Source organism: Schistocerca americana, chromosome 5 (assembly GCF_021461395.2).
Source record: "Schistocerca americana isolate TAMUIC-IGC-003095 chromosome 5, iqSchAmer2.1, whole genome shotgun sequence".
Lineage (NCBI taxonomy): Eukaryota > Metazoa > Arthropoda > Insecta > Orthoptera > Acrididae > Schistocerca > Schistocerca americana.
The window spans coordinates 445,355,697-445,377,888 of NC_060123.1; the positions used below are offsets into that span (position 1 = coordinate 445,355,697).

Below are 22,192 nucleotides of genomic sequence, written 5' to 3' on the forward strand. Positions count from 1 at the left end.
TCTTTTGTTATCACAATACCAGTATGAGATACTGTATCGCCCTACAGCTCAGCATGCAAACGCTGACGCGCTTTCTAGATTGCCGATTGCTGCGGATGATGTCTTCGATTCCTCTGACGACTCTTGCCATCAGATTGACGCCGATGAGCATCAATCCCTCCGGGATTTTCCGATTGATTATCGTCAGGTGGCACGTGAGACAGCTACGGATCCTCATCTGAGTTTACTATTACGTTTTGTTCAACGTGGTTGGCCGTCCAAGGCAAAGGACATATCGGATCCTGTGGTTCATCGCTATTATCCGCAACGTCATCTGTTGTCTGTTTTGCACGGAGTTTTGCTGTTACGCACCGAGAATGACCAGCTTCGTGTAGTGGTTCCCCAAGTGCTCCAATCCAAGGTCCTCGACTTGTTGCATCAAGGTCATTGGGGAGTGGTCCGCACCAAGCAGCTTGCCAGCCGTCATTGTACATGGATCGGCATTGATAAGCAGATTACGCAGATGTCTACAGATTGTTCGACGTGTGCCGAACACCAAGCTGCTCCGCCTCAACGCTATTTTGTGTGGGCACGCCCTGCCGGTCCCTGGCAGTGAGTACATATTGATTTCGCTGGTCCATATTGGAATTCTCGTTGGCTCATCGTGATAGATGCATTTAGTAATTTTCCGTTTGTTGTGCCCATGCAGTCTACAACGTTTGCACAAACTATACAGGCGTTGACTTCAATTTTTTGTATTGAGGGTCTTCCAGAAGTTTTGGTGTCTGACAATGGTCCACAATTTACCTCTGCTGAATTTGAAAGTTTTTGTTCTGCCAATGGCATTCGCCATGTTCTTACTCTGCCGTTCCACCCTCAATCGAATGGTGCAGCGGAACGTTTTGTACGCACATTCAAGGATCATATGGACCGCCTTCGTGCTACGCACTCTCGTCAGCAGGCCCTCATCACGTTCCTGTCGTCGTACCGGACCACGCCACGCGACGGCCCTTCGCCTGCGGAGCTTCTCCACGGCCGTCGTCATCGCACCCTACTACGGTTGTTGCACCCCCCGGATCGACCCGCCGCTTCTGAGCATCGCACGCGTTTTCAGCGCAACGACGCCGTTTTTTTTTTCAGAGTTTATCACGGTCGCCGTCGTTGGGAACGTGGTACCGTGATAAGTGTCCAGGGTCGCGGTTTTTATACTGTTCAAGGTGCTACTGGGGTGCACAGGAGGCATCAGAACCAGTTGCGCCGCGCTGGCCGCCCGGATTCTGCCACTCGTTCTTTGTCCACAGATTTGGCCCGCGGCGGGTTCCAGCCGCGCCTTCCGACTTCGCTGCCGCCTCCAGGGCAGCAGCAGCAGCCGCCGCCGTTACCACGCCGACAGCCCGTCCCGTTGATGCCTCCCGCGCAGCTACATCCGGGAGCGCCCCAGGTGGTCGCTCCGGCGCCTGCGGTCCCTCTTCAGTCGCCACCGCCTTCGGAGCTGATGGACGTCGACCCCTCAGCGGTGGCAGTGCAGCCTGTCCTGCAGCCGCTTTCCTTGGGCACCCCCAAGGAGTCTGACACCGCAGCGCCTTGTCCGGCGCCCACTCAGCAGCCGTCGACGCAGCGTCAGGAGACGCTGCCTCTCTTCGTGGGTCCCGACGCCCCATCGCGTCCAGTACCAGAAGCTGCGCCCGTGGTCACAGGCGTGCACCCTGACCTCGGTTTTCAGTCGGTGTTTCCCGAGGCCCCGCGCAGCCAATGCTGGGGTGCGGACCGGGGACTGCCACCGACAACAGTCTCCGCCCCGGTCTCTTCTGCTCCGCCTGCGGCCAGACCCCTCCCCCGCCGTCGACGCTCGCCACGTCATTATTCAACGACGGCGCGGCGATTTTGGGGGGAGGAGTGTTATATCCTAGCCAGTAATGCCACCCGAGCCTGCTGCCAAAAGGTTGGCAGCATCAAAGTCCGGACGCCGTCCGCATAAGCAGCGCCAGCGAGGCAGGAAATTGCCGCAAGTCTGCGCGCGCCACCGCTGGCTTCTGGTTTCTTAAGCGCTGGAGTCGCGAGCGCTAGGACAGTTCTGTATTCGCCGCTCAGTTGTATACTCGCCACCGAATTGTGTACTTGCTAGTCAGTTGTGTGTTCATCGCAGCAGAGTTGTTGTTTGTCGTCAGCCGACGCTGACCTAGCCGCTCCGACTCGAACTAGACAGATTTCTGTAGACACGGAGTTCACTACTCTGTTTCTGTATCTTCGTTAATAAAGATAAGTACCGACTTTATTTAATCAGAGTGTTTGGGTTTTCATCTTTCTGTTCACTGTTCCAGCGGACCGGTCGGCCCGCTATTAAAAGTGTGGCGGTGACTTCGTAAGCCGTTTCTACAGCGAACTGTTTGTCGCTACGAACGCCGCCACAAAAGCATCAACTAAAGAGACTTGCACCAGGCGAAAGGTCTACCCATTGGGAGGCCCTGGCCACACGACATTTCATTTCATTTGATTAAAGTAAACAAACAATACTTCAGACACATTTTGTGTCTCTGAAATTCCATAAAGTCTCCTCTTTTCAGCACAAGATACGGGGGCATATCAAATATAAAAGGGATTTTATTTTTTATTTAAATTCATTTACTGAAAAACTCAAGGCAATTATAATTTATTTTTCCACATAGTCTCCTGCCTTGGAAAAGCATTTGTCCCAATGTATGGGCAGCTTTTTGATGCCCTCATCATAGAAAGAACTGGGTCATGTCACCAGCCAGTTGTGCACGAAGTCTTCCACATTCTTGTCATCTTCAAATTGTCACCCCTCCTAGAGCTTCTTTAAGGAGTCTGAATAAATGTAAATCACAGGGAAATAAGTCCAGGCTGTAAGGAGGATGATCAAGTGTAGTCCAGTGGATTTCCTGTGGCTTGGAGACAGTTAGAGCTGCAGTATGGGGTTGCACATTGTCGTGGAGGAGGATGACCTATGTCGAATCGATTGGTCTCGTCTTTTGCGGTGATATAACTCTTGCCTTGTTCAACAGTTCACAGTAGTAAGCTAAGCAGCCTTGAGTGTGTGTCATTCATGCAAAAAATTAATCAGCAAAATGCCTCACTGATCGAGAAAATAAAAATAAAAGAAAACGGTAGAAAGAACCTTGCCCACTGACAGTCGAGTCTTGGCTTTCACTGGTGCTACTTCCCCATTCCTCTGCCACTCCTTACTGGCTTGTTTGGATTCTGGAGTGTAGTGGTGAACCCATGTTTCATCACAGGTGACGATCCGACTCAAAAATCCATCATCTTCTTCCATAAACCTTGCTGTAAGCCTCTGACAGACCTCTAAACATCTCAACTTCAGATTTTCGGTCAAAAGTCTAGGGACCCATATGGAACACAGTTTATGGAACTGTAGGTAATTTGTGATGATTGCTTGGCAGCTCCCATAACTGATTCCGACATTTTTTTGCAATTTCTGATACTCTCACCCATAGATCGTCGTCAATAATGTCTTTAACCACATGAATGTTTTTGTCTGCTTAGCTGGTCCGAGGACAGCAATTATGTTGCTGATTTTCCAATGTTCTTGTTCTTCCTTGAACTTTTTATGCCAGGCAAACACACTCATCTTTGATAATGTTTCATCACCGAACTGGGCAGTGCAAGAAATTTGATAATTACGCATTGCGCAGTGGAGGACCAAAAATCCCATTTATATTTGATGCCCCTTGCATTTTAATAGCTGATGTCAACCAAAGTACATTTTTTTCTATTAGGTTTTAGTTTCTGATGTTTAATTAGAAATGAAACATTGAAATAATGAGAGTATGTTTCCATGAACATGTCAAATTTTTCACTGTACCCTCAGTTTCACACATCATTCCATGTTTCTTTTTTATGAGTGCCTGAAGTCTTCTGAGTTATGATGACTCAAATGTTCTCCTTTTCTTGTTATTTATGATTCAGCAAGAAAGGCAGTGGCCTGTATTGCAAACTCTTTAAACTGCACCACTGAAAACTTTATCCATATTTTTACTTTTTTATAAATATTTCCCTGTATCTATGAACACCAGATCTATAGCAATTCTGGACGATTTGGTAACTGTTAGGAGATGTAATGAGAGCATGCCTGTTGAAAGTTGTAAATAAGCCATTCAATTTTCATCACTTTTTGCGCATTATTAAAATTATTGATGCTATAGACTCTGTAGTGAAACACCTCCTTCAAGTGTTTGAGGACCAAAAATGTGCTCAAGTCACCTTTTGTGATATAAACAAGACCCTTGACTGTGTTGGGCATACATCACTTCTAGAAAAAAATTGACATCTGGGCAATCAGGGATTAGAGATCCTATCTATAGAACCCATAAGCATGTTGTCTGTGTTGGTAAAGAAATGTCTAGTATAGAACAAGTTAAGGTAGGTATTCAATATGGATCTGTACTGAACCCTTTCCTTTCCTTAATAATGACTTATGGCCTGCCATTACTTATCAGATCCAGTAAAGTACTACTGTAGATCCAGATAACACATCTTTTTTCACAGCAATGATGATATCAGCAGCCTTATAGCATGTGTTGATAAGGCAATTGCTCAAGCATGCTATTGATTTAGAGCAAATGGGTTCTTGCTAGATGAAAACGGAAGTCATCAGATGGTTTATACACTTAAAAGACAAGTTCCCTCAGATGATCCAAATTATGTTAAGTTTTCAGGGGTGTACTCAGATGATAAATTATCCTGGTAAGTTGTCTCGAGTAATTTATTTGTTAAAATGACTTATGGATTGTGTGCAGTTGAAACATATGTTAGAACATCATATTTTTCATTTTACCAAATGGGAGTGTCATATGGTCTTATTTTGTGAGGAGACTCTACTTGTGTGCATGACATCGTAATACTGATCTCACTGGGGCACAGTAAAATGTAGAGTACTTCAGAACTTGGTGCTTGTTCCCTTAAAATTAAAACTAAAACTAAACTAAACTCCACTCGAAAATATGAAGGCCCAACAGTACCAACCAGCTGCCATGTCATCCTCAGCCTACAGGTGTTACTGGATGTGGACATGGAGGAACATGTGGTCAGCACACCACTCTGCCAGCCATAAGTCAGTTTACGAGACCGGAGCCACTACTTCTCAATCAAGTAGCTCCTCACTTTGCCTCACAGAGGTCCCTTACTTTTCTTGATCTTTATTAATGATTTCCATGGTGTATCACACAAAAAGCACACTTCACACTCTTTGCAGATGACACAACCATTATGATAGACAAAGTACCAAAATGCAGTCTTCAAAGAAGCTCTAGAGTGGCTCAATTCAAATTATCTGTCCCTCAATGTTTAACATGACTTAATTCATTCACTTTCTAATAGCAAACAGCAAAGTGGAAAATACTGAAATGAAATGTGATGATGAAGTTAAGTCTTCCAAACTCCGGGATTACATGTTAACAACACTCTAAATTGGTCTGTTCATATTTGACCAATGTAAAAAACTGAATTTGGCAGCATTTGCCATTCACTCAGTTTCACCCGTTTGTGACTTGGAAACAATCAGAGCTATATACTTTGGATATTTCTGTTCACCTATGACATATGGCATTGTGTTCTGGGGAAACCAGTCACAACCAAATAAAAGTATTTTGAATGTTATTTTAAAAAAAATATTTTTTTCTTTGTTTCAGTAATACATATTTTGGGTATTGTACACATAATATGCAACATAATTTGCCCTAATTACTAATTTCAATTTTATGTAGCAGCGTACCTTGGTTTTGGCACTGGAGGTGTGGTTGACTCTGGTTCACTCAGGTTTGTTAAACTATCTATCTGGCGCCGTGTTACAGCATCGTAATCTTCTGTATATTCACTGTCCTTCTGGCCAAACTCGGATGAACAGTCGACTGTTAGATTGAGAAAAGGTTTTAAATGACCAAATAAGTCACTGTCTAATAGACACACATGAGACAAGAAAATTCTAAATATGAATTTAAGAAAGGTATGAGGAAACAGTGAGGTAAAATACACATGAACACAAATTTCATTGTCTCCGTTTCTTCTATGGATAGTGAGTGCATCCAAAACTCAAGACAATTTTATGCATAATTTTATCAAAAGTAGTAGAACATTCCTTGCAGACTAGTTTTGATTATTTTTGTCGATCTTTGCCTGTTTCTGTGGGAATGGGAGTACTTTATTACAACTTTCAGGTAGATATGAAGCAAAGTTGACAAATTTATCTTTTAGTGTTTGCCTTCCAACACTGATGTATTCAGTTAACGAAATCAAATCTGGCTCTATTAAAGATGAAATTTCAGGTAACAAATAGGGCACACTAGGCTGCATTAGTTGTGTTTCTCGCATTATCATAAAAGGCTGCTTTACTGAGATGACTGATAAACATGATCTTGAAGGTGAAACAATCCCACTGTCTGCTACTGACATTATGTTACTGTGAAAAATTGCTACTACATGTAGTTTTCCAATTTCTCTTGTAATTATGGGTGTTATTTACAGCTTTAACTGCAGACCATACAAGATGACAATGTTGATTATTTAGAACTTCACAAATAATTCATGTAGTCACATTTTGGTATGAAAAACTTTTGGTTTTTGGATTAACAACATATTTGTCTCATAACAAACTGCTTGTTTCCATTTCAGGCTCATCACCGACATTCAGAACACTGCAGAAACATAAAACAGTCTGAGGTCTTGAGTTTCCTTACTGATGCTATGTGTATTGGAAAATGGATGGACAACAAGAGAAATAAAAAGAAGAGTAAAAAGGCCTGAGAGTTTTCTGTATTAAGGGGATTAGCAATCATGATGTCATTGTTGCAACTGTGGTTATGAAAGTTAATAAATCAGTCAAGAAGGCTAGAAGAGTGATTTGCTTGAGAGATAAGCAGTTATTAACATCTCACTTAGACAGTGAACTGGCATCCTTAGTTCCAGTAAGATTGATGAAGAGGAATTATGGGCAAAGTTTAAGCAGATTATAAATCGTGGTCTGGAGAATTATGTGCCTAGTAAGTGGATAAAGGATGGAAAACATCCACCATGGTTTATTAACAAAATTCGGTGGATGCTGAGAAAGCAGAGGCTGTTTCGCTCTCTGTTCATGACAAGCAAATGTTAGCAGAGATTCATGCATCTGTGAAAAGATCTATGTGTGAAGCATACAACTACCACTGTCACACCGTAGCAAAATATCTGGCAGAGAACGTGAGAAAATTCTGGTCATATGTAAAATTGCTAAGTGGGTCTGAGGCTTCCATTCAGACCCTTGTTGACAAGTCTGGTGTTGTAGTTGAAGACAGCATAACAAAAGCTGAAGTTTTAAATTTCACATTCAAGAAATTGTTCACACAGGAGAACCATACAAACATACCATCATTTGACCATTGGACAATCTGCCATATGGATGACATAGTAATACACATGTCTGGTGTAGAGAAACAACTAAAGGATTTGAAAGCAAATAAATCATCAGGTTCGGTTAGATTCCAAGTTTGATTTTACAAAGAGTACTCTTGGCATTGGCCCATTACCTAGCTTTCATTTATCTTGAATCACTCATCCAGCGCAAAGTCCCAAGCGACTGGAAAAAAGTGCAAGTGACTCCAGTATATAAGAAAGGTGAAAGAACATATCCACAAAAATACACACTACATACCTAACTTCTGTTTGGTGCAGAATCCTTGAACATAATCTCAGTTCGAATATAATAAACTTTCTTGGGACTGAAAAGCTTAAGTGCACAAATTAGCACAGCTTTAGAAAGAATCACTCATGCAAAACTCAGTTTGCCCTTTTCTCCCATGATATACTGAGAACTATTGTGGATGAAGGACAACAGGTGGAGTTCATATTTCTAGATTTCCAGAAAGCCCCACTACAAACTAACAAACGTATGTTGTTATTGTTGTTGTTGTTGTTCTGGTCTTCAGTCCTGAGACTGGTTTGATGCAGCTTTCCATGCTACTCTATCCTGTGCAAGCTTCTTCATCTCCCAGTACTTACTGCAACCTACATCCTTCTGAATCTGCTTAGTGTATATATCTCTTGGTCTCCCTCTAGGATTTTTACCCACCACACTGCCCTCCAATGCTAAATTTGTGATCCCCTGATGCCTCAGAACACGTCCTACCAACTGATCCCTTCTTCTAGTCAAGTTGTGCCACAAACTCCTCTTCTCCCCTATTCTATTCAATACCTCCTCATTAGTTATGTGATCTACCCATCTAATCTTCAGCATTCTTCTGTAGCACCACATTTAGAAAGCTTCTATTCTCTTCTTGTCCAAACTAGTTATCGTCCATGTTTCACTTCCATACATGGCTACACTCCATACAAATACTTTCAGAAACGACTTCCTGACATTTAAATCTATACTCAATGTTAACAAATTTCTCTTCTCCAGAAACGCTTTCCTTGCCATTGCCAGTCTACATTTTATATCCTCTCTACTTTGACCATCATCAGTTATTTTGGTCCCCAAATAGCAAAACTCCTTTACTACTTTAAGTGTCTCATTTCCTAATCTAATTCCCACAGCATCACCCGACTTAATTCGACTACATTCCATTATCCTCGTTTTGCTTTTGTTGATGTTCATCTTATATATTCCTTTCAAGACACTGTCCATTCCATTCAACTGCTCTTCCAAGTCGTTTGCTGTCTCTGACAGAATTACAATGTCATCGGCGAACCTCAAAGTTTTTATTTCTTCTCCATGGATTTTAATGCCTACTCCGAAATGTTCTTTTGTTTCCCTTACTGCTTGCTCAATATACAGATTGAATAGCATCGGGGAGAGGCTACAACCCTGTCTTACTCTCTTCCCAACCACTGCTTCCCTTTCGTGCCCCTCGACGAACTGCCACCTGGTTTCTGTACAAATTGTAAATAGCCTTTCGCTCCCTGTATTTTACCCCTGCCACCTTTAGAATTTGAAAGAGAGAATTCCAGTCAACATTGTCAAAAGCTTTCTCTAAGCCTACAAATGCTAGGTTTGCCTCTTTCTTCTAAGATAAGTCGTAAGGTCAGTATTGCCTCACGTGTTCCAACATTTCTACGGAATCCAAACTGATCTTCCCCGAGGTCGGCTTCTACCAGTTTTTCCATTCGTCTGTAAAGAATTTGCATTAGTATTTCGCAGCGGTGACTTATTAAACTGATAGTTTGGTAATTTCTGCATCTGTCAACACCTGCTTTCTTTGGGATTGGAATTATTATATTCTTCTTGAAGTCTGCGGGTATTTCGCCTGTCTCATACATCTTGCTCACCAGATGGTAGAGTTTTGTCAGGACTGGCTCTCCCAAGGCCGTCAGTAGTTCTAATGGAATGTTGTCTATTCCCGGGGCCTTGTTTTGATTCAGGTCTTTCAGTGCTCTGTCAAACTCTTCACGCAGTATCGTATCTCCCATTTCATCTTCATCTACATCCTCTTCCATTTCTATAATATTGTCCTCAAGTACATCACCCTTGTATAGAACCTCTATATGCTCCTTTCACCTTCCTGCTTTCCCTTCTTTGCTTAGAACTGGGTTTCCATCTGAGCTCTTGATATTCATACAAGTGTTTCTCTTTTCTCCAAAGGTCTCTTTAATTTTCCTGTAGGCAGTATCTATCTTGCCCCTAGTGAGGTAAGCCTCTACATCCTTACATTTGTCCTCTAGCCATCCCTGCTTAGCCATTCTGCACTTCTTGTCGATCTCATTTTTGAGACGTTTGTATTCCTTTTTGCCTGCTTCATTTACTGCATTTTTATATTTTCTCCTTTCATCAATTAAATTCAATATTTCTTCTGTTACCCAAGGACTTCTACTAGCCCTCGTCTTTTTACCTACTTGATCCTTTGCCGCTTTCACTACTTCATCTCTCAAAGCTACCCATTCTTCTTCTACTGTATTTCTTTCCCCCATTCCTGTCAATTGTTTCCTTATGCTCTCCCTGAAACTCTGTACAACCTCTGGTGTAGTCAGTTTATCCAGGTCCCATCTCCTTAAATGCCCACCTTTTTGCAGTTTCTTCAATTTTAATCTACAGTTCATAACCAATAGATTGTGGTCAGAGTCCACATCTGCCCCTGGAAATGTCTTACAATTTAAAACCTGTTTCCTAAATCTCTCTCTTACCATTATATAATCTATCTGATACCTATATATAAAAACAAAGATGAGGTGACTTACCGAACAAAAGCGCTGGCAGGTCGATAGACACACAAACAAACACAAACACACACACAAAATTCAAGCTTTCGCAACAAACTGTTGCCTCATCAGGAAAGAGGGAAGGAGAGGGGAAGACGAAAGGAAGTGGGTTTTAAGGGAGAGGGTAAGGAGTCATTCCAATCCCGGGAGCGGAAAGACTTACCTTAGGGGGAAAAAAGGACAGGTATACACTCGCACACACGCACATATCCATCCACACATACAGACACAAGCAGACATATTGTCTTTAAATATGTCTGCTTGTGTCTGTATGTGTGGATGGATATGTGCGTGTGTGCGAGTGTATACCTGTCCTTTTTTCCCCCTAAGGTAAGTCTTTCCGCTCCCGGGATTGGAATGACTCCTTACCCTCTCCCTTAAAACCCACTTCCTTTCGTCTTCCCCTCTCCTTCCCTCTTTCCTGATGAGGCAACAGTTTGTTGCGAAAGCTTGAATTTTGTGTGTGTGTTTGTGTTTGTTTGTGTGTCTATCGACCTGCCAGCGCTTTTGTTCGGTAAGTCACCTCATCTTTGTTTTTATATATAATTTTTCCCACGTGGAATGTTTCCTTCCATTATATTGCTATCTGATACCTACTAGTATCTCCAGGATTCTTCCACGTATGCAACCTTCTTTTATGATTCTTGAACCAAGTGTTAGCTATGATTAAGTTATGCTCTGTGCAAAATTCTACCAGATGGCTTCTTCTTTCATTTCTTAACCCCAATCCATATTCACCTACTATGTTTGCTTCTCTCCCTTTTCCTACACTCGAATTTCAGTCGCCCATGACTATTAAATTTTCGTCTCCCTTCACTATCTGAGTAATTTCTTTTATTTCATCATACATTTCATCAATTTCTCATCCTCTGCAGAGCTAGTTGGCATATAAACTTGTACTACTGTAGTAGGCATGGGCTTCGTGTCTGTCTTAGCCACAATAATGCGTTCACTATGCTGTTTGTAGTAGCTTACCCGCACTCCTATTTTTTTTATTCATTATTAAACCTACTCCTGCATTACCTCTATTTTATTTTGTATTTATAACCCTGTAGTCACCTGACCAAAAGTCTTGTTCCTCCTGCCACCGAACTTCACTAATTCCCACTATATCTAACTTTAACCTATCCATTTCCGTTTTTAAGTTTTCTAACCTACCTGCCCGATTAAGGGATCTGACATTCCACACTCCGATCCGTAGAATGCCAGTTTTCTTTCTCCTGATAACTATGTCCTCTTGAGTAGTCCTCGCCCGGAGATCCGAATGGGGGACTATTTTACCTCCAGAATATTTTACCCAAGAGTACACCATCATCATTTAACCATACGGTAAAGCTGCATGCTGTCGGGAAAAATTACGGCTGTAGTTTCCCCTTGCTTTCAGCCGTTGGCAGTACCGAAACAGCAACGCAGTTTTGGTTAGTGTTACAGGGCCAGATCAGTCAATCATCCAGACTGTTGCCCCTGCAACTACTGAAAAGGCTGCTGCCCCTCTTCAGGAACCACACGTTTGTCTGGCCTCTCTACAGATACCCCTCCGTTGTGGTTGCACCTATGGTACGGCAATCTGTATCGTTGAGGCACGCAAGCCTCCCCACTAACAGCAATGTCCATGGTTCATGTGGGGGGGAGCAACAAACGTATGAGCATACAGAATAAGTTCACAGCTATGCGAGTGGATTGAAGACTTCTTAAATAATAGAATCCAGTTTGTTGTCCTCAAAAGTGAATGTTCATCAGAGGCAAGGGTATTGTCAGGAGTGCCCCAGGGAAGCGTGATAGGACCGCTGTTGTTCTCTATATACATAAATGATTTGGCTAACAGGGTGGGCAGCAATCTGCGATTGTTTGCTGATGATGTCATGGTGTGCAGTAAGGTGTTGAAGTTGAGTGATTGTAGGAAGATACAAGATGACTTAGACAAAATTTCTTGTTGGTGTGATGAAAGGCAGCTAGCCCTAAATCTACATCTACATCTACATCTACATCCATACTCCGCAAGCCACCTGACGGTGTGTGGTGGAGGGTACCTTGAGTACCTCTATCAGTTCTCCCTTCTATTCCAGTCTCGTATTGTTCGTGGAAAGAAGGATTGTCGGTATGCCTCTGTGTGGGCTCTAATCTCTCTGATTTTATTCTCATGGTCTCTTTGCAAGATATACGTAGGAGGGAGCAATATACTGCTTGACTCTTCGGTGAAGGTATGTTCTCGAAACTTTAACAGAAGCCGAACCGAGCTACTGAGCGTCTCTCCTGCAGAGTCTTCCACTGGAGTTTATCTATCATCTCCGTAACTCTTTCGCGATTACTAAATGATCCTGTAACGAAGCGCGCTGCTCTCCGTTGGATCTTCTCTATCTCTTCTATCAACCCTATCTGGTATGGATCCCACACTGCTGAGCAGTATTCAAGCAGTGGGCGAAAAAGTGTACTGTAACCTACTTCTTTTGTTTTCGGATTGCATTTCCTTAGGATTCTTCCAATGAATCTCAGTCTGGCATCTGCTTTACCGACGATCAACTTTATATGATCATTCCATTTTAAATCACTCCTAATGCGTACTCCCAGATAATTTATGGAATTAACTGCTTCCAGTTGCTGACCTGCTATTTTGTAGCTAAATGATAAGGGATCTATCTTTCTATGTACTCGCAACACATTACACTTGTCTACATTGAGATTCAATTGCCATTCCCTGCACCATGCATCAAGTCGCTGCAGATCCTCCTGCATTTCAGTACAATTTTCCGTTGTTACAACCTCTCGATACACCACAGCATCATCTGCAAAAAGCCTCAGTGAACTTCCGATGTCATCCACCAGGTCATTTACGTATATTGTGAATAGCAATGGTCCTATGACACTCCCCTGCGGCACACCTGAAATCACTCTTACTTCGGAAGACTTCTCTCCTTTGAGAATGACATGCTGCGTTCTGTTATCTAGGAACTCCTCAATCCAATCACACAATTGGTCTGATAGTCCATATGCTCTTACTTTGTTCATTAAACAACTGTGGGGAACTGTATCGAACGCCTTTCGGAAGTCAAGAAACACGGCATCTACCTGTGAACCCGTGTCTATGGCTCTCTGAGTCTCGTGGACGAATAGCGCGAGCTGGGTTTCACATGACCGTCTTTTTCGAAACCCATGCTGATTCCTACAGAGTAGATTTCTAGTCTCCAGAAAAGTCATTATACTTGAACATAATACGTGTTCCAAAATTCTACAACTGATTGACGTTAGAGATACAGGTCTATAGTTCTGCACATCTGTTCGACGTCCCTTTTTGAAAACGGGGATGACCTGTGCCCTTTTCCAATCCTTTGGAACGCTACGCTCTTTTAGAGACCTACGGTACACCGCTGCAAGAAGGGGGGCAAGTTCCTTCGTGTACTCTGTGTAAAATCGAACTGGTATCCCATCAGGTCCAGAGGCCTTTCCTCTTTTGAGCGATTTTAATTGTTTCTCTATCCCTCTGTCATCTATTTCGATATCTACCATATTGTCATCTGTGCGACAATCTAGAGAAGGAACTACAGTGCAGTCTTCCTCTGTGAAACAACTTTGGAAAAAGACATTTAGTATTTCGGCCTTTAGTCTGTCATCCTCTGTTTCAGTACCATTTTGGTCACAGAGTGTCTGGACATTTTGTTTTGATCCACCTACCGCTTTGATGTAAGACCAAAATTTCTTAGTATTTTCTGCCAAGTCAGTACATAGAACTTTACTTTCGAATTCATTGAACGCCCCTCGCACAGCCCTCCTCACACTACATTTCGCTTCACGTAATTTTTGTTTGTCTGCAAGGCTGTGGCTATGTTTATGTTTGCTGTGAAGTTCCCTTTGCTTCTGCAGCAGTTTTCTAACTCGGTTGTTGTAACACGGTGGCTCTTTTCCATCTCTTACGATCTTGCTTGGCACATACTCATCTAACGCATAATGTACGATGGTTTTGAACTTTGTCCACTAATCCTCAACACTATCTGTACTTGAGACAAAACTTTTGTGTTGAGCCGTCAGGTACTCTGAAATCTGCTTTTTGTCACTTTTGCTAAACAGAAAAATCTTCCTACCCTTTTTAATATTTCTATTTACGGCTGAAATCATCGATGCCGTAACTGCTTTATGATCGCTGATTCCCTGTTCTGCGTTAACTGTTTCAAATAGTTCGGGTCTGTTTGTCACCAGAAGGTCTAATATGTAATTGCTACGAGTCGGTTCTCTGTATAACTGCTCAAGGTAGTTGTCAGATAAAGCACAAAGCACTTAAAAAAGTTTCACTGGATTCTTTATCCCTGCCACCCGTTATGAACGTTTGAGTCTCCCAGTCTATATCCGGCAAATTAAAATCTCCACCCAGAACTATAACATGGTGGGGAAATCTACTCGAAATATTTTCCAAATTATCCTTCAGGTGCTCAGCCACAACAGCTGCTGAGCCAGGGGGCCTATAGAGGCATCCATGTGGAAAAACGTAAGTTAATATGGACGAATAGGAAGATCAAATCTGTAATGTTCAGATACAGTATTGCTAGTGTCCTGCTTGACACAGTCTAGTCATTCAAATGTCTGAGAATAACTTTGCAAAGTGATGTGAGGTGAAATGAGCGTGTGAGAACTGTGGTAGGGGAGCCGAATGGTCGACTTCAGTTTATTGGGAGAATTTTAGGAAAAGAGGTGTTCACCTGTAAAGGAGACTGCATATAGGACACTAGTGAGACATATTCTTGAGAACTGCTTGAGTGTTTGGGATCCACACCAGGTCAAATTGAAGGAAGACATTGAAGCAATTCAGAAGCAGGAAGACACTGAAGCAATTCAGAAGCAGGCTGCCAGATTTGTTATCAGCAGGTTTGAACAACATGTAAGTGTTATGGATATGCTTTGGGAACTCAAATGGGAATCCCTGGAGGGAAGGCGACATTTTTTTCGAGAAACACTAATGAGAAAATTTACAGAACTAGCATTTGAAGCTGACTGCCAAATGATTCTACTGCCACCAACATACATTATGCGTAAGGACCATGAAGATAAGATACAAAAAATTAGAGCTCATACGGAGGCATACAGACAGTCATTTTTCCCTCGCTCTATCTGCGAGTGGAATAGGAAAGGAAATGACAAGAAGTGGTACAGGGTACCCTCCGCCATGCATCGTATGGTGGCTTGCAGAGGATCGATGTAGATGTAAATTGTAATAAGACAAAGAGTGGGGTTGATACAGTTGGCCTAATGTGCAATAAATATTCAGTAACACAAATGACAAGAAGATGGACAATTGCTGTGTGTTATGCATTGTTGAATATGGTGGTATCAATGCACAGGTATTTTTTCAAGTAAATGAAAAGAACAAGAAACATCCACTTTGAGTTTTTTAAACAACCTTTCTTTTCAGCTCATAAAACCACATCTTATCAAAAGATTTGCAAGACCAAATTTACCAGCAGATCTTAGCATGTGCCAGCATCATTATGAAGGTCAACTGGTGCCCATACATAAGCAACCAATGAAGAAAAAAGGTAGATGTGGAATTTGTGGAAGGGTAAAGAATAGCTCCACAACTATCAGATATAGTTCTTGTATTTATTCTGTTTGCAAAAATCATTCTCAAACAACAGTTCTTTGTGAAAAATGCAGTGTGCATTCACCTAAGATCGAAGATGATTAATATGCAAGTAAATTATTTCTATGTAACACACTCGTTATTGTTAATTATGAGCTTAAATGTTACTTGTAATCACTGTATGGTGTAACACTGCAATAGATGATAGAGACATAGCACTAAATAGTCATGTATAAATGTGTACATAATAAACTGTGCATTTGCTCCTGTACATTAAGAAGCACACCTGCTCTAGGGTTAAAATAGGTACATTTATTCCAAGGTATCTGTTTTGTGTTACACATGGGATACAACTGAAATGAACAGTACTGCTTAGGACCATAGCATTTCATCTATGAATTACACAATCTTTATTCTGCTGAAGATTAATGCTATCATCCTACAAATCTACGCAAAAAATCCCTATATTTTGCTGTCAATAATTATTCCGATACTCAAAGGAAAATATTTATCACAGAAGATACTTACTTGATGCTTTCATTAGCTCCAAGTTTGTTGCTTCTCTGATATCCAAATCTGCATCTAGGGTAGAACTCCCTTCTTCATCTTCAGGTCCCGTTATCCTTATCAGTAATTCACTGCTGTTGTTGCCATGAGATTTTATCTCAATACTTTCTTCTTTCAGAATATCAAAATCAGACGTTTCTCCTATATCCGGCAGCACGGGAAGCTGCACATTATTTCTGATGACTTGTGCATCCTCGTGATTTTTGTCTTCATCATCTTCAACATCAGCTAACACTGTTTCTTCCAAAGCACTGTCACTGCACTCTGATAAGTCAGAGATGTCCTCAGCATCTCTGTCCCCAATTAGGGCTCTGAATTCCTCACTCGGGTTAGGAACCAACATTGGTACAGGCATCTGAGTTGACGCTCCACCAGCCTTTAGGCGCCGACGCTGGAACAACCAGTTCTCTTCCCATGATTCCACAGGGCTTACAATGTCCGTTGGCTTGTGGTCTGTTGAACTATCAGAAAAGTTATCATTTCCATCCTCATTATTTCCAGCAGCTTCACCTGAAAATGAAGACAACAATTTAGTGTTATGCAATACATAAACACAGTTCATCAGACTTGCAAATGGAAAAGCTTGGAACACAGCAAGACTGAATTTACTTTACTAACAGACACATTGATTTATTATATATTTAGAAATTCTCCTCTGGACTAGATGGAATTGCCAAACAGATATGATTTCAATTTGCATTTGAAGTTAATTTTATTGCCAATTAGATTCTTTACATCACTGGATAAGTGGCGAAAGATTTAATTGTTAATACGTGATTCCTTTCTCTACTACACCTAGGCTGAATGATGTCGGGTGTTAAGTCATTTCTCCTTGTGATATATCTCATGTGAACCAATAACACTCCTGAGGGCAGTAAATGCTTGCTTTTGGAGAGGGAAATAAACAATTTTGGACAATAAATACCTGGTAAATATAAAAATTATTTCAAAGGTTTTGTTTTCTAAATTCATGCTATTTGGACAGTAATCTATGTTTTTCCATCCTATGTCATATTTATTTTCAGTGAGAAGATTTTATTTTACAGAGGACCTGATGTTCATAATTTTGTGTTGTGTGCCATAAAAATTTTGTATGTGCTAATGTTTTGCTGGAACACTCTGGCATATGCAATTGAAAGTACTAATTTTCCTGATTATAGAAATATATTTGATTTTTGTAATGTGCAAAAATTTTTTAGATACCTTCCTTATTTGTAAGAGTGTTCATTGTTTATATGAAAAATGTATTAATGAAAACTGACTGAATTGTGCTCCAAAAAAGGGGCAGGTTAATTTATATTTAAAAGGCGTATAAATTACTGAGATACACAAGGAAATGTGTGTTAAGCCTAGTATGATACTGGCTAAAATTACACGATAATAAACTTGTTGAAATAAGTTTATCTTAATTTTTTGTAAAGTATTAATATAAATACATTCCTACTTACAAGACAACAATAATAGGGATACTTTTACAGTTACCAGTTTTGGCAGTGATCTATAGCCACCTTCATAGCACTGTTGCATCACACAGGGGTGTATGTATAGCCTCTGTGTGTTGCAATGTTGGTCAAAGATGGCCCTAGATCACAGCCGGATTAGTAATTGTTATTATCATCCAGTAAATACAAAAATAAAAATGGCTTATTTATTAATCATAGTATTCTCTGATATGACAATTATGTCATATTTCACAAAATATTAGAAAATAGTGGTGAAAGGTAATTTTCAATCTTTCTCAGGGCATAAAAACCTTGTTTTAGGCATATGGCAGATAAGCCTAGGGTACTCTTACCCCCCACTGTCAAACTGTGATTTCTTTTACAGTTATTAACAATCATTTAGAGGGATAAAGCCTTCTGTAGTATCCATTACAAAGAGATGGTCATGGAATGGGAGTGGCCAGGAGAGACGGGAACAGTAAGGGGAGGGAAGACTGTGCTGGTGTGGAAAATATAAGTATGCAGATGGGGGTAGGCACCTGTGCAAGACAGAACAGAGAACTTGTTTAAGGGAGAGTTCCTGCCTGTGTAGTTTAGAAAAGCTGGTGGAAAGAACCCAGATGCCAAGGGTTATGAAGCAGCCTTTACTGTCATCTGAGCAATGTCAATAACTGGATTATCTAGTTGACCGTTGTCCAGTTTGACACTGGTCATTCATTCATTCATTCATTCAGGCAGTCAACTCCTACATAGCCACAGCATGTAGAATGCTGTGCAGTGAAGGACTCTGCAAAAACTGTGACCTTTGTCGATGACGGACATATACTGATACATGATGCAAACACAGCCATATCAGAGACACATGGACACACATTGGATGAGACTTGATGTGTGAAGTTCCAAGACATACAGACAATTTGATTTAACTAGGAAGCTCAGTTTCGGTTGACTTGGAGTTATATATCTCTCTCACCATGCTGACTGGTGAGGGACTGCTAGACTATTTCCACTCAATGTTTTGTCCTTCTCTATGACCTAATCTATTCGAAGGACTCAACAAAAGTGTGTGATAAGACTATTCTTTAAAGTTGATAACTAAAGCCTCTTTGGGGACCTTGCAATTTTCCATAAGTACCTTTCTTCACCGATTCTGCAGAAAACCTCTTCATTCTTTATCCTATTATCAGTCATAATTCATTGTTTTATATTTTACGGAAGTTGCCTGGAGTGGCTGCTTCTGCATATGGATGTACAATGTGACTCATTCCACATCCATAAGGCCTCTACTTCATTATGGAATTTATGTACATTAAAGATGACTGAATGAATGAATGAATGAATGAATGAACAAGGGATGGAGGTTATTAAATGGTGTGGCTGCCTCCACTGGTAACCAGCCTGTGACAAGGTAAGAAATATCGGGAACTGTCACTACTGCAGAAACATAATATAGAGCTCCACACTTTTAGGTAACCACTTTCTCTTCCTGGTGCTATGATCGCAAGTTCTGTACCTGATAAATCTTCACTCACTGTGAATGTGGTATCTTTCTTCTGTGGCTCAATCCTTCTGCTAGTAAAAAATCAACTTAGTGGAAGAAGGGACTGCTTCTATTTCACGTGAAGTATACTATTGATCAATTACAGCTAGTGCTAATCTACTCACATCAATAATTATGGAAATTACTGCTTATTTTCTTTATCACTATATCAGCAAAGCAGCACCAGCTTATGGTGTGTTTGTGTGTGTGTGGAGGGAGGGGAGGGGGGGGGGGAGTGAGGACAGAATCCTTTGATTCTCTAAATAATGGTTACATTAAAGCCTGAATGTGATGTGAACATAAATATTAAATAAAATTTATAACAATATTAGAGAAGGAAAGTTGCCACTCACCATATAGAGATGCTGAGTCACGATAGACACAACAAAAAGATTCACACAGTTATAGCTTTCAGCCATTAAGGCCTTTCTCAGCAATAGACACACACACACACACACACACACACACACACACACACACACACACACACACACGTCTGCAGTCTCAGACAAGTGAAACCACACTGCGAGCAGCAGCACCCAGTGGCAACTGGGTGGGGGTAAGGAGGAGGCTAGGGTGGGGAGGGGGAGGGATAGTATTGGTGCTGGGGGAGGGGGGGTGGCATACAGTGAAGTGCTGCAGTTTAGGTAGAGGGCAGGAGAGATGGTGTGGAGGGACAGAGTAAGTAGCGGAAAGGAGAGAAATAAAAAGAAATTAAAAGACTGGGTGTGGCGGTGAAATGACGGCTGTGTAGTGCTGGAATGGGAACAGGGAGAGGGTTGGATGGATGAGGACAGTGACTCAAGAAGGTTGAGGCCAAGAGGGTTATGTGCACGTAGGATGTATTGCAGGGAAAGTTCCCACCCGTGCTTTTCAGAAAAGCTGGTGTTGGTGTGAAAGAACCATATGGCACAGGCTGTGAAGCAGCGTGCTCAGCGACAGGGTGGTCCACTTGTTTTTTGGCCACAGTTTGTCGGTGGACAAACAGCTTGTTGGTTGTCATGACTATATAGAATGCAGCACATTGGTTGCAGCTTAGCTTGTAAATCACATTACTGGTTTCACAGGTAGCCCAGCCTTTGATGGGATAGGTGATGTTAGTGACCGGACTGGAGTAGGTGGTGGTAGGAGGATACATGGGACAGGTCTTGAATCTAGGTCTATTACAGCGGTATGAGCCATGAGGTAAGGGATTGGGAGTAGGGATTTTGTAAGGATGGACGAGTATATTGTGTAGGTTCGGTGGACAGCAGAGAACCACTGTAGGAGGGGTGGGAAAGATAGTGGGCAGGAAATTTCTCATTTCACGGTACGACAAGAGGTAATCGAAACACTGGCGGGGAATGAAATTCAGTTGCTCCAGTCCTGGATGGTACTGAGCTACAAGGGGAATGCTCCTCTTTGGCCAGACTGTGGGACTTTGGAAGGTGCTGGAAGACTGGAACGATAAGGCACAGGAGATTTGTTTTTGTACAAGGTTGGGAGGATAATTACGGCCAGTGAAGGCTTCAGTGAGACCCTCGTATATTTTGAGAGGGACTGCTCATCACTGTAGATGTGATGTCCATGGGTGGCTAGGCTGTATGGAAGGGACTTCTTGGTATGGAATGGGTGGCAGCTGTCGAAGTGGAGGTATTGCTGGTGGTTAGTAGGTTTGATACGGATGGAGGTACTGATGTATTCATCTCTGAGGTGGAGGTCAACGTCTAGGAAGGTGGCTTGTTGGGTTGATTAGGACCAGGTGAAGCAAATGGGAGAGAATTAGTTGAGGTTCTGGAGGAATGTGGTAGGGTGTTCTCACCTTCAATCCAGAAAGCAAAGATGTCATCAGTGAATCTGAACGATGTGAGGGGTATAGGATTCAGGGTTTTTAGGAAGTATCCTCTAGATGTCCCATGAATAGGTTGGCATAGGATGATGCCAAGCGGGTGCCCATAGCCTCCTTGCAGTACCTTCTTTCCATCCACAAAATTCTCCTGCTATGTAATCCCAAATTCCTGGAACCCATTGAAACTCTTGCCCTGCAGGAACTTCAGGAACATGCACAACGCTACCTCAAAAAGCTCTCCATCCTACTCACTTCCTACTCCCGCCTCGAGTACCACTGTCCACCACCTCTACAATAACCTCCCAACCTCCCCCACATACCCTCATAGCTGACAAACCCTGTCTCGCAGACCTGGTACACTTACCCCACCTTCCAAAACTCCCTCCTACCACTACACAGAACCCAGAACCTAAACTGACCCGCAACACAGTCATGAACCTTTCCACCAGGAGCCTTAGTCCCACAGAAATATCAGTCCTTTCCAAAGGCCTCACCTTTTGCCCCATTCCTAAATTCAATCATGCAGGACTGGTTAAAGATCTTCTATTGGTCCCTACAGTGGAAACACTTTTTCATCACCAATCAGACTCAACAAAAGACCAATATTGAACCTTACCTGACTCAGTTCACTTCTCGATCCAACCTTGATCCATCCCCACTGCCTCCCAACCACCCCCTGTTAACTTTCCAGAATTTCTTAACCTTGAACCTTGCCTCGCCATCATTCCCCAAATCCCTCAACATGCAAACTAACCTTACATCCGTAGAAATAACTGCAGTCCACCATCTAAGAACTGATCCCAACCTTATAATCCTACATGTAGACAAAGGCTCCACCACTGTTGTTTTGAACCGCAAGGATTACATGGCGGAAGGACTCCATCAACTGTCAGATACTTCCACCTACCAAGGGTCTCACTGAAGCCTTCACTGACCGTAATTATTCTCCCAACTTAGTACAAAAACAACTCTCCTGTGCCTTATCTTTCCAGTCTCCCACCAACTCCCAAAGTCCCACAGTCCGGCCACAGAGGAGCATTCCCCTCGTAACTCAGTACCACACGGGACTG

General features: G+C 42.1%; 1 protein-coding gene across 1 annotated transcript in view; it reads right to left on the minus strand.

Moving 5' to 3' along the window:
* LOC124616423 overlaps positions 1-22,192 on the minus strand; it is a 394,706-nt gene that overhangs the window by 62,641 nt on the left and 309,873 nt on the right. Inside the window, exons 12-13 of the mRNA XM_047144730.1 lie at positions 16,274-16,822; positions 5,729-5,864 (exon numbers count right to left, since the gene is read on the minus strand). Coding sequence (XP_047000686.1) covers positions 5,729-5,864; positions 16,274-16,822 — 685 coding nt within the window. The remainder of the gene's footprint in view (positions 1-5,728; positions 5,865-16,273; positions 16,823-22,192) is intronic.